Below are 11,867 nucleotides of genomic sequence, written 5' to 3'. Positions count from 1 at the left end.
AGAGCTGTCACATCACAAAAGTAATCCTAAATGCATATTACTAAGTGAAACAAGCTAATATGAAAAGGTTACATACTGTATGGTTTCCAACTATGACATTCAGGAAAAGGCAAAACTATAGACAGTAAAAATTAAGATTACTAGAGGTTCAGAGGAGTGAGGAGGGATGAATAGGTGGAGGTGGAGCACAGGGTATTTTTAGGACAGTGAAACTACTCTGTTTGATACCGTAATGATGAATACATGTCATTACAGATTTGTTCAAATCCACAGACTGTACAAAAGTGAACCCTAATGTAAACTAGGAACTTTAGTTAGTGATAATGTATCAATACTGGCTCACCAATAATAAACAAATGTATTACACTAATGCAAGATGTTAATGACAGGGAAAATTGACTGGGAGAGGAGTTGAGGGAGTATATGGGAACTCTGTACTTTCTGCTTAATTTTTCTGCAAACTTAAAACTGACAAGGAATGAAGGAAGGAAGGAAGGAAGGAAAGAAAGAAGAAAAGAAAGGGAGAGGAAGGAAGGAAGGAAGGAAGGACGGAAAGAAGAAAAAAACACTAAAGAAAAAAATGTCCCCAAGTGGGGGGAAAAAACCCACAGTGCGGGTGGGTCATAATCAAAGAAATGAAAATGTTGGTGAGAACATGGAGGAACTAGAACCCTTGTACATTGCTGGTGGGAATGTAAAAAGGTGCAGCCTCTATGGAAAAGTTTGGTGATCCCTTAAAAAGTTAAACATGGGGGCGCCTGCCGGCTGCCAGTTAAACATCTGACTCTTGATTTCGGCTCAGATCATGATCTCGGTTCAGATCATGATCTCAGGGTCGTGAGATCGAGCCCCGCACTGGGCTCCATGCTCAGCAGGGAGTCTGTTTCTCTCCCTCTCTCTCTTCGTTCCTCCCCCCACCAGCATGCACACTGTCTCTAAAATAATCTCAAAAAAAAGGCTAAACATGGAATTACCATATAACCCAGCAATTCCACTCATAAGTATAGACTCAGAAGAACTGACGACAGTTATTCAAATACCTGTACTTCACAAAGCACTATTCACAATAGCTAAAAGGTGAAAACAAACCAAAACGTCCAATAACTAATGAATAAAGTATAGTATATCCATACAATGGAATATGATTTGGCCATAAAAATGAAGTACTGAGACATCCTACAACATAAACGAACCTCAAAAACTTTATGCTAAATGCAAGAAGCCAGACATAAAGAAGTCACATACTGGATGATTCCATTTATATGAAACATTCAATAGGTATATCCTGAAACAGAGAGCAGACTAAGTGGTTGCCAGAGGCTGGGAGGTAGAAGGAATGGAGAGTAATGGGTATGAGGTTTCCTTTTGGGGTGATGAAAACGTCTTGGACTTAGATAGAGTTGATAGTTGCAAAATACTATTAGTGTACTAAAGAAAATAAAGAGTGAATGAAGAGGGGCACCTGGGTGGCTCAGTCGGTTAAGCATCTACCTTCAGCTCAGGTCATGATCCCAGGGTCCTAGGATAAAGCCCAGCATCGGGCTCTCTGCTCAGTGGGAAGTCTGCTTCTCCCTCTACCCCTCCCCACTGTTGCTGATCTCTCTCTCTCACTCAAATAAATAAATAAAATCTAAAAAAAGAAAGAGTGGGGGCGCCTGGGTGGCTCAGTCACTGGGCGTCTGCCTTCAGCTCAGGTCATGATCACAGGGTCCTGGGATCAAGCCCCACATCGGGCTCCCTGCTCCGCAGGAGGCCTGCTTCTCCCTCTCCCACTCCCCCTGCTTGTGTTCCCTCTCTCGCTGTGTCTCTCTCTGTCAAAAAATAAATAAAATCTTAAAAAAGAAAGAAAGAAAGAAAGAAAGAAAGAAAGAAAGAAAGAAAGAAAGAAAGAAAGAAAGAGAATGAAGATATTCTAGAGATGTAGAAGGAAGTGTGTCAGTCAACCACACTACTTAATCAACAATTTCAATCCATCATGAAGTGTTAGGAATTTCTTTGAATCTTTTGTTGAATAAAGGGGAATAAATATTTTAACTCAAACACTGAGTATTCGGGCAATAGCATTATGAAAACTCTTCCTGTTAAATGAGCATGTTAGCTGCTTTATACTTAAATCTTTGATACCTACCATTGACCTCCCCACCGCCTTCAATTCAGCTTCCTTACGAGGGGCTGTTACCTGCTCCCAAGGCTCTCTGTTAGAGGCATATTGAGAGGAGTTTGGTAAGATCTAGGAAGATACAATTTGGCACTAAGTGCTTCTGCTAAGGAGGCTCATTAAGTGAAAACTTAAGAGGAATAAGGGGTTAATCTGGGGAAAGGAAGTAAGGATCTCACTAGTTAGGGCTAGTTGAGGACTTTAAGGAAAAGTGGTAAAGGGAGCCTTATTTTCCTTCTAGAAATGAGTAACCTCATTCAACAGGACAGGGAAGGGAAGAAAGACAAGATTCAGAGCAGAAGCCTTGGTCAAAAACAAAGAGTGGTGTCTGGCTGGAGCATGAGCATTCCTTTAGGAACTCAAGTGCAATGAAAGGGAATGAAGTACAGATTCAACTGGAATGAAGAATCACTGACAACTTACCTCTGAAAGTAACAAGAGGAATGTGAGGATGGCAGGAAAGGATATTTTTTAGGTTTAGTGTTCAGAGGAACTCTAGCTCCAGGAGCTGATGCTATCAAAATCCATTCTTTCTAAGATACTGTCTGCAAAATACTTCCCCTGTCCATAGGATTGCTTACCGTATACACTGCCAGCAGAGCCAACTGGTTATATGGGCGCCCATTCTTGGGAGCAATATGCTGGGCCTTTAGGTACCAACTGGAATAGAAAAACAGTAAAAAATGCTAGCTCCATATCAATGCTTTCCCATTTCATCACCTGATAGCTCTAACTGCTTAAGACATAAGCTGGAGTGTTAGATGTAACGCTGGAGTGGTAAAGCCTGATTACAAAGACCAACAGGGGCACCTGTAGGACTTCCATATGAGAGGCAGCTCGGGTGGCCCATTGCTCTTAATAGGGCTTAGCTTAACGCCGCAAGGAAAGAGAAGCAATGAACAAGAGGCAAAAGTACCTGCGTGCTTTCCCGTAGTTTGCTGTGTCATTGGCTTGTTCCCGATACCTAGCAATATCTCCTTGGCAAATCATACATCGTTGGGCACTGATCAAAGCATATTTTACCTTCAGGAAAAATGATCAGTTAGTTGATCAGTTAGTAGTATACCCAAGAAACTTTAACTTCAACACCAAAGGACAATGATAGGATCAAAGTGACAGAACAGCACTAATAAGGCACTAGTAGTCCTCAACAAAGAAAAAAAAGTTTTCAGTCTAAACTTGCCTAGCGAAAACAGCCAATGAGAAAGAATGGCAGAAAAGAGAGGGGTCATTCTTATTTCAAGTCCCAGGTAAACAGAAGAAAACATTCTGAAACCTGGAAACCAGGAAACCTGACTCTCTATATGTAAGAGTTGTGTGATCTTCCGTAGGCCTTTGGGACTGTTTTTTGGACTCAAGTTTCTTCATCTGAATATAAAAATGCATACTCCATAGAGTAAGTGTTAAATACTTCACAAATTATAAAGTGATATACAAATAACTTATTCTGTTATTTTCCTGTCATCACTATAGTCTCTCTCTCCTCAAACTATTAGTATCACTGCACTGTGTTACTGCATTTCATTCACTTTGCAGAACAATAACAATTCCCTAAAATGATAACATAGTCACCCTTTACCAAACACCTACAAAATGGCCAGGGACTGGGTAGTTCTCTCTCCCTCTCTATATGTATGTTTTCTCAATAATGGGCTTGGCATCTGTCCCTCCATTACAAAACAACAGAGTAGACCCTTAACAATCCCAAGACATGTGTCCAACCAAAAAACCTAAGGAACATCACTTCATAACATACAATTCCACTCCACCTCACACACAAGAAATTAACACATCACCGAATAAAGAACAAAACTTCAAGGAGAAGTAGATACTGCCCCTGAGGAAGGCTCATCCACTAGCTAAATAACTAGCTGCTGCACATCAACCTCCTAATATATAACAAATGTGTGCCTCAGCAAAGTTATGTACCATTACAAGCCATATACCTTCAGAGTCCTGACTATTCCACACATTCTATGAATGAACACCAAGAACCCTTTGTAGTTAGCTGACAAAGCACCAAGAAAACAGATTATGTTTCCATACTACAGCACTCTAGGACTCCTGGGTGGCTCAGTCGGTTAAGCGACTGCCTTCGGCTCAGGTCATGATCCTGGAGTCCCGGGATTGAGTCCCGCATCGGGCTCCCTGCTCGGCAGGGAGTCTGCTTCTCCCTCTGCCCCTCCCCCCTCTCATGTGCTCTCTCTCTCCTCTCATCCTCTCTCTCAAATAAATAAATAAAATCTTTAAAAAAAAAAAAAAAGAAACATACTATAGCACTCTACTATCTCAATGGGGGGAAGAAAAAAACAAATTCCACCAAAGGCTCTCCACTATCCTCTGGATGAAGTCCCAGATGATCTAGCTTCTGTTTACCTCTGCAGCACCACCTCCCCCCTCTCTCTCTCTGTACCTCAGTCAGACTAGACTTTTCTTAGTCTCCCTAACACACCATGCTCTTTCCAGCTTCAGGACCTGCACATATACTACTTCCTCTCCATAGAATGTTCTAGCATCTTCACATACACCTTCACTTGGCTAACATCTCAGATTTTTAGCCCCACCTTAACTGACTTCCTCAGTCTTCCATGATCCTCTAAACCCCTTTACCTTATACCCCACCCAACATCATTTGCAGAAGTTGCTGCATCTGCAATTACTAATCCACCACCTGTATTCACCCCTAAGCAAACTCTAAACTCCAAGAGCTGGGATCATGGCTTTCTTGTTCCACAATGAATTATGTGTCTTAGAAAAACATGTGGCATGTAGGAGGGTCTCAATAAATACTTGTTGATTAGTAATAGAGTTTGTGCACACCAATCATCAGGAGTAGAAAGAGGAAGTCGCTGCTCCATAAATCATATGCCTTTCTCTAATGAATCTTTATTTAACTTCTTCCTTTACCCTGGCCCTTTCCTCTCAATATATAAATATGCTTAAGACTCTTCCAGCTTAAAAACAAACTTCTCTTGACACTATGTTCTCTTTTAACTACTATCTTCCCTCCTTGCCTTCACAGCCAAGATTCTTAAAAGGATGGTCTATATTACTCCCTTCGTTGTATCTACTGTCCCACTTTTCATTCTCTGCAATCTGTCTTCCATCCTCTCCAACTGAAATAAATTGTGATAAGCTCATCCAATCCAATGGACACTTTCAGTAATAGCAGCATTCGCTGACTCTACAGCACTTGACAATTCTGCCCACCACCACCTTGAAATTTGATCCCCACCCCTCACTCTCTGGCTGACTGGCCAGTATCCCAGGATCCCAACTTCTGCTTCAACTATCACTTACACACTGATGACTTCTGAATCTATAGCACCAGCTTAGCTCTTTCCCCTGAGCTTCAAACAGACCAGAATATTCATCTGTTCATTTTCAAGTTCCTCTACTTACGCACAGCCAAAACTAAACTAACCTCTTCCTTCCCAGCCACCCTCCTAGGCCACAAACTGGGAGATGATCGAGACTCCTTATGCCTCCTATCTCATCATTCACACCAAATCAGCCAGCAAGTCAATTCTATTTCCCTTATATCTTTCCAATTTGTCTCCTCTTTTCCACCTCCACTACCTCTACCTTAGGTTCAGGCCCTCAACCTGACCCTCCTACCTCCACTCTCTTGCCCAAAATCATCCATTTGCCAGTGACTGGTTCTAAGAAGAAATCTATGCTATCCATTTAGTGAAAATCAAGCCATGGCTCCTCGCTGCTTTCAGAATAAAGTCCAAACTCTTCAGTATGCCATACAAAAGTTTTTGATCTATCCCTTTCTACTTCATTAGCTTTACCTCCTACAACAGCCCAATTCCACATTACAAAAACCAGCATATTGAACTTCTTACACTTTCCAACAAGGCCTGATTCTCTCTTGCTGTGCTCTGTACTGCCCCTTCCACTCCTAGTCAGGTTTCAAGACTTGACAGTCTCTCAGAAGTCTCCCTTGACTCCACCAGTCGGAATCAGAGCCATTTCACTCTGTGCCCCTTCCACACTGTATATATAACATTACCATGGTACTTATTACTTGATAATTGCAGGTTTAATTGGTCTGTTCCCCCACTGGACTGTATCTTTTGTTTTGTATCCTCAACACCTAGCATAGTGCCTAGCACATAACACTAGACAAATGCTTACTAAATGGATGATTAAATTTAAGATAAAGAAGCTGGCTTACTGTCTTGCGTAATGGCTTGCTGCGAATGGCAAGACCATCCATGTAGTCCTCCAGTTTGAACTTGTAAGTAACCTGCAGCTTCTGAAGCAAACTATCAAAGAAGTCACTACCCTATAAAGACAAAAAATAAGAAACAGCTGAATCAGACTGTTCTGATCCAATCTACCCACCAGAAACTGGGGCAAGTAACCTGTCCACAGTTCTGCTAATGTTTAGTCATCCCATGTAAAGAGAGGCATACACAGTATTTAGTGGTCACCAACTAAACACAAGACAAATTCACAGTATGAGCCCCTCCATGGTTTTAAAAATATGAATACACACACACACACATACACAGACACACACCATACACACTTTCTCCCCCTACAGCACCCACCCCCAAACAAGATATTCAGAAAATTTTCAAGGTCAGAACTAACTCCAATTGCCAATAAGTTATGGTCCCAAGGAAGCAATAGGGTGGGTTAGGCCTAAACCCAAGAAAAGAGCATCAAGTTTTTAGTCAATGTTCTGCTATAAATCATCATATTACAGGTGATAAAAACCCATCACAACTACAGAATGCTAAGGCCTTTATCCTGAGGACAAAAAGATGATGGTTTACCTCATCCAAGAGCTCCAAAAGTCTGTTCCGAATCTGTTCGGGGTTCTCAACATTTGGATCCTTGAGAAGCTGCCTGAACTTCTCAATCACCTGATAGAAAGCATTCTTCCACAGGATCTGATCCACATTCTGATTATCAGAGAACTCAATATCTAATAGGATACAGCGCTCATATAGCTGCAGCAGTTCAGCTCTGGAATAAAATACATGCAACTTCTAGCTCCAAATACACCATAAGAAAGGCTAAACCCAAGATCTGAGCTTCTTGCAAATTAAACACCTTCCTTGGCAGGAAATCCAAAATGCCACCAGGTATAGTACTCATTTGACTTTTTATTCTGCACAGCAGAATGTCATTCTAAAGACAGTTATGTCTAGGAAAATGATTTTTCCCCATATGCCTCCACCTAAATTTAACAGCTGAAATAAGATCTTCACCACAAGTTATATGTTGTTCACTTCTTGGCATTCTGGAAAGTCTTTCCTTTTCCATTTCCAGATTCCATGTTCTCTTAAAGATTTTTTTTCTTAAAGAAAAAGTGGGAAGCATAATCATTTCTAAGACAAGAAACCAAATTTTCTGTTCTTTTTTCCAACTGCTCCTTCCTTATAAAAATCAATGTGAAAGGGATTTAATGCCCAGTGCCCTGCCAAAAGTTTCTACGCTCCTCCACCACAGGAGCCTACCCACCTCCAGCTTACCCCCACGTCCCTCTAGGACGGAACACAGCACACCTGAGCTGGGTCATCTTCTCCAGACCCTCAGGGCTGATGCGGTCCCTGGAGAGCAGGTTGCTGAGCTGCAGTTCCTGGTTGTCAGCCACCCGGAGAAGCCTATGTAGCTCCTGCTGCTGCATGTTCCTCATGTGCTGTTCCATCTCCTCAGGACTCATGGTGCTGGCAGGGAGGGGGCCACAGACATACTGTCCTGATGCAGTTGGGTAGCCTGGGTAGTAAGGCCCGGGGTACACACCATTTGTAGGGCCCACAGGGTACTGCAGAGGGCTATAGCCCGTATAAGGATACTGAGAGGCAGGGCCTGGTGTCCGGGGGTAATAATAGGGGTTGTCAGAGTTTTGAAACTTATAGTAAGATGCTTGGGCTTGGCGGGAATCACCCCAAGAGGTAGGGCTGACTTCATCATCAGTGTCTAAGAAATGTAGCTGGGGCGTCTGGCTCTTTAGAGCAGGTTTCTGATCAGGATTGTTTGGGTCCCATAATCGTCGAGTGGTGCCTCCTCGGCCCCAACTCCGAGATCCCTTACTACCAGATCCAAATAAAAGCCGAGGTCCCAAAGGTGCAGATTCTGGAGAACCGGCTGAACTGACCGATAGGGTGGTATGGGCAGGCAGAATCAGAATGCCACGACCACGGCCTCGAAGTTCTTGTTTCAGGTTTTTGGACTCCTGCTTCTCTGAGCCTTTGCCCCCACTGCTCAGGCCTTTGTCAAGCTTTATCCTATCCACATCCTCCCTGGCTGATCTCACGAGGGGGGAATCTTTGTTCATGGTTTCTGCATCAAAAGTGACACGAAGAGTGCCTCGATTTTCTTTCCCATTGCTTTTCTGCTCTCCCTCCCCACGGCCAGACCAGCTTCTTTCTAAATGTTTCTTCCTTTCCGAGCTCCTCCTGGGCCCATCGGGCTCATCGATTCTGTCCTCATCTAAAGAGTCAGTTGAGGACATAGATACTTGCTTCTTCAGTCGTGGCCTCTCCTTGGTCCGATCCTGTCGGCGGCGGCGACATCCACTATCAGTCAGGCCAGCCCCCTCAGCGCTGTTGTTGCTGCCAGCCGAGCTGGTACTACAAGTGCGGTAGCGGTTCCTTCGTTTGTCTGAGCGGGAGTAGCGCTTTGCTGAACCCGGCTTCCCCTGTGCCAGGTCATCGGTCACTTTCTTTATCCCCTCCCCCTTCTCAATCCTCTTTCCTTTTTCTCCCTTTGCAGCCCTTATTCTGTCACCATTTAGGCCTTTTTCTGCCTCATCTTTGTCTGGTTTATTCATGACCTCCTCTTTCACATTTCCCCTATACTCATCTTCTTCTACTCTCAATTGCTCCACCTGGTTGAGGATTTCTTCCTCACCCACTCTGCCAGTCGATTCTTTGGTAAGAGTCTGCAAACGCCTTCCAGGCTGGTAGATCTGCATGTCAGGTTTCTTTGTTCTCTTGATAATTCTTAGACTTCGATCCTCTTGTCCAGAAGTGCTAGGAAAGGACTCCTGTGCCCCAATATTTTCTGGGTCTACAGGACCATTTTGATGTTGGTTATCCAGTTCCTTGCAGACATCTTTAATGACCTGTGTACCATTTCCAACAGCAGAGGAATCCCTGTCGTTAATAATTTCATCCTTAAATTCGTCACTCCCAGAAGGTTCCTTGATTTTAGGTTTGTTCCTCAATCGGGAAAGACCAGGCTTATAGATTTCCAGATCTGGGCGCCGGTTATCTCTGCGCTGCCTGGGCTCCTTCATGTTTTCTATGATGTTGGAGAGAGTGTTGGGGAGGAACAGGTAGAAGAAAGGAACAAGTAGAAGAAAAGAATAAAAGGGGAGGGAAGGAAAAAAAACTGTCACTCTGGTTAAATAACAGAAAAGCCAAGCAAAAACAACACATCGAAATGCTAATACTGGCGAACATGGAAGGAAATTTCTGAAGCAGCAGAAATTCTACTAGGTTTACAGTACTTGTTTAGCAATTGGCAAGGCTAAGAACTTCATTATGTTAGAGCTATCTACACTTGAATTAGGGAAATAGGAAAAACAGTAACAACAACAACAACAACAACATACTCTCTTGTGTTACCCAAGTCATATCCAGATGTCCAAGACCTCAAACTACCTTATCATTGCCGGAATAAAAGATCTCTAACTATTTGAACATCAAACTGTTCTCTGCTATGGAGCCCTTGGATCCATTTTAGTCTTTTCTTCTAGTGCTTCTAACATTTTTCCAGGGTGGCTAAGCCCTTTTTAACATAGTACTAATAGTTGGGGATAAAGGAGAAAAAGAGGGGTATGCACAACAATCCACAGTTCTGGACATCTCTGGGGGGGAAAAATACGCAACTCCAGTCTCTGAACTCGACCAGGACAATCCTCTTCTTTTAGGATACCAATTGCCCAAACACATACCTCTTATTGAAGCAAACAGGAAGCAGTTCCTTTCACATTCTTCAACTCCACTCATGCTCACCAACTCTCTAACAGCAGCCAGCAGTCATTCCAAGGAAATACTGCTCAGACTATCATCATTAGAATACTGCGACTAACTGCTACTATGATGTGGAATATGAGAAGGAAAAAGTTCCATAAAGGAGCTTTCTCTGGAGGATGATGGAAGTATTGTGACATGCTCTCAAAATACCAAGGACTGTAGTACTTAAAAATAAGGGTACAGGACTTTCGAAACTACTCTCCAGGCTCCCTAAACTTACTGAATGACAGATAAGCAAGTATCTATTTTTGGTATCTGTTACCTTTACCTATTAAGGGGAGAGACTACTACAAATAGCCACTAAACTTGTCAATGGGAAACGGACAGCAATTACTGAGATTATAGAGTACTCAAAACAGAATGCTTTATAAAATCCTAGTATTGTTCTATAAACACCAATACAAACAAACCCATAACAGGAATAAATAATATCCTCCAGCATTTAACTCATAGGTGTAACAAAACAGAAAGACGCAAAAACACAAAACCTCTGCCTCAGTATTTTCAAAAGCTTTATTAAAAAAACATTTCTTCAAGTGCAAATAAAGGCAAAGCAGCTTACCTCCAGAATAACTCACCCTCAGGAGCCTTTGTAACTTAAGTTAGAGGTGGGGAGGAGGAATGAGAAAAGCTACTACTACTCAGAGCAGAGGGAGAAAACACCCTGAATAATCCCATTCAACTGACCAACGAAAACCAATTTCACAGACTTTGGCCACAAGCCTGCAGAAGCACAACTACCATTCTACACAACTCCACCACCTAACAAAGGAGAGATGAGATACTAGAATCTTCCTTGGAGCTTTCCTGGTGTGGATGGAGACCTTAATTTGCAAGATGAGCATTCTCTCTGATAAAAACTGCTCCCACATATGCCAAAGGCAAACCAGAATAGAGTCAGCTCTCTACCGGAGGTCCTGGATCTCTCCGGTGGCGCAAACTTCAGAACCCTGCCTTGGGGGAAAAAGTTCAGCAAGGAAGTCCCAAGCTGTTCAATCTTTCTCCTCGATTTCCCCAGCTCCTTCTCTCCAACTCTAAAGAGATGACAGGGAAGGCATGCGGATGATTCCTCTGGGAACGATACATCCCGGGGCCTCCCCCAGACCCCAGCACCCGCTTCTCGCCGCGTCTCCTGACGACTGGGAATCACAAACTGCTCTGAGAAGGCTGGGGCAATGGGGAGCAGTCACCTTCGCTGTGAGAAAGGGGGCGGAGGCAGGAACTCGGGTCGGGCTCTCCCGGAGGGGGCCGGGGCTGGCCGAGCCCGATTCCACACTGGCCCTCGGGCTGGTGGGGCGGCCAAGGGACGGCCCTCGGCCCCCGCACCCACTGCTGGGGAAGGGGCGGGGGCTCAGGAGCGCCGCGGACTGAGCAGGGAGGAGGCAGAGGAGGAGAGGGAGGCGGGGCGGGCAGGCCCGGCCCAGGAGCTGGGCGGCGCGACCCACCTCTGCTCCCGGCCTGCGGAGCCAGAGCAGCCAGAATCCCTCGCAGCTCCGACGCGGAGATCCGGACACGCTCCAACCCCTCCGCCATCTTCGCGGCTGCTGCTACAGCTGCAGCCACTCCGCCACCGCCGCGCGCAGCCAGGAAACCACGACGGACGGGCGGTGCGCGCGCTTACCCACCTCCCACCCGTGTCCCCGCCCCCTCCCGCCTTCCTCCCCTAACGACGGTGGCCGCACTGGGAGGAAAATCTCTGAACGCAA

At 44.4% G+C, this 11,867-nt stretch overlaps 1 protein-coding gene across 4 annotated transcripts in view; it reads right to left on the bottom strand.

Annotated features, from left to right (window-relative positions):
- SMG6 (SMG6 nonsense mediated mRNA decay factor) overlaps positions 1–11,787 on the bottom strand; it is a 231,850-nt gene extending 220,063 nt beyond the window's left edge. Inside the window, exons 1-6 of one of the 4 annotated variants that reach the window (XR_004683253.1) lie at positions 11,607–11,786; positions 7,684–9,424; positions 6,949–7,141; positions 6,342–6,452; positions 3,075–3,181; positions 2,740–2,818 (exon numbers count right to left, since the gene is read on the bottom strand). Coding sequence is in view for 3 of the 4 variants with exons in the window: in XM_035027543.1 (XP_034883434.1) it covers positions 2,740–2,818; positions 3,075–3,181; positions 6,342–6,452; positions 6,949–7,141; positions 7,684–9,424; positions 11,607–11,694 (2,319 nt within the window). In the remaining variant the exon portion in view is untranslated. The other 3 variants (XM_035027543.1, XM_035027542.1, XM_035027544.1) reach the window with 3 other exon arrangements.
- Positions 11,788–11,867: the final 80 nt, after the last annotated feature.

This window comes from Mirounga leonina, unplaced genomic scaffold, assembly GCF_011800145.1.
Source record: "Mirounga leonina isolate KUSES-001 unplaced genomic scaffold, KU_Mleo_1.0 Mir_200, whole genome shotgun sequence".
In the NCBI taxonomy this organism is placed as follows: domain Eukaryota; kingdom Metazoa; phylum Chordata; class Mammalia; order Carnivora; family Phocidae; genus Mirounga; species Mirounga leonina.
This window is presented reverse-complemented; position numbering and strand designations above follow the sequence as displayed.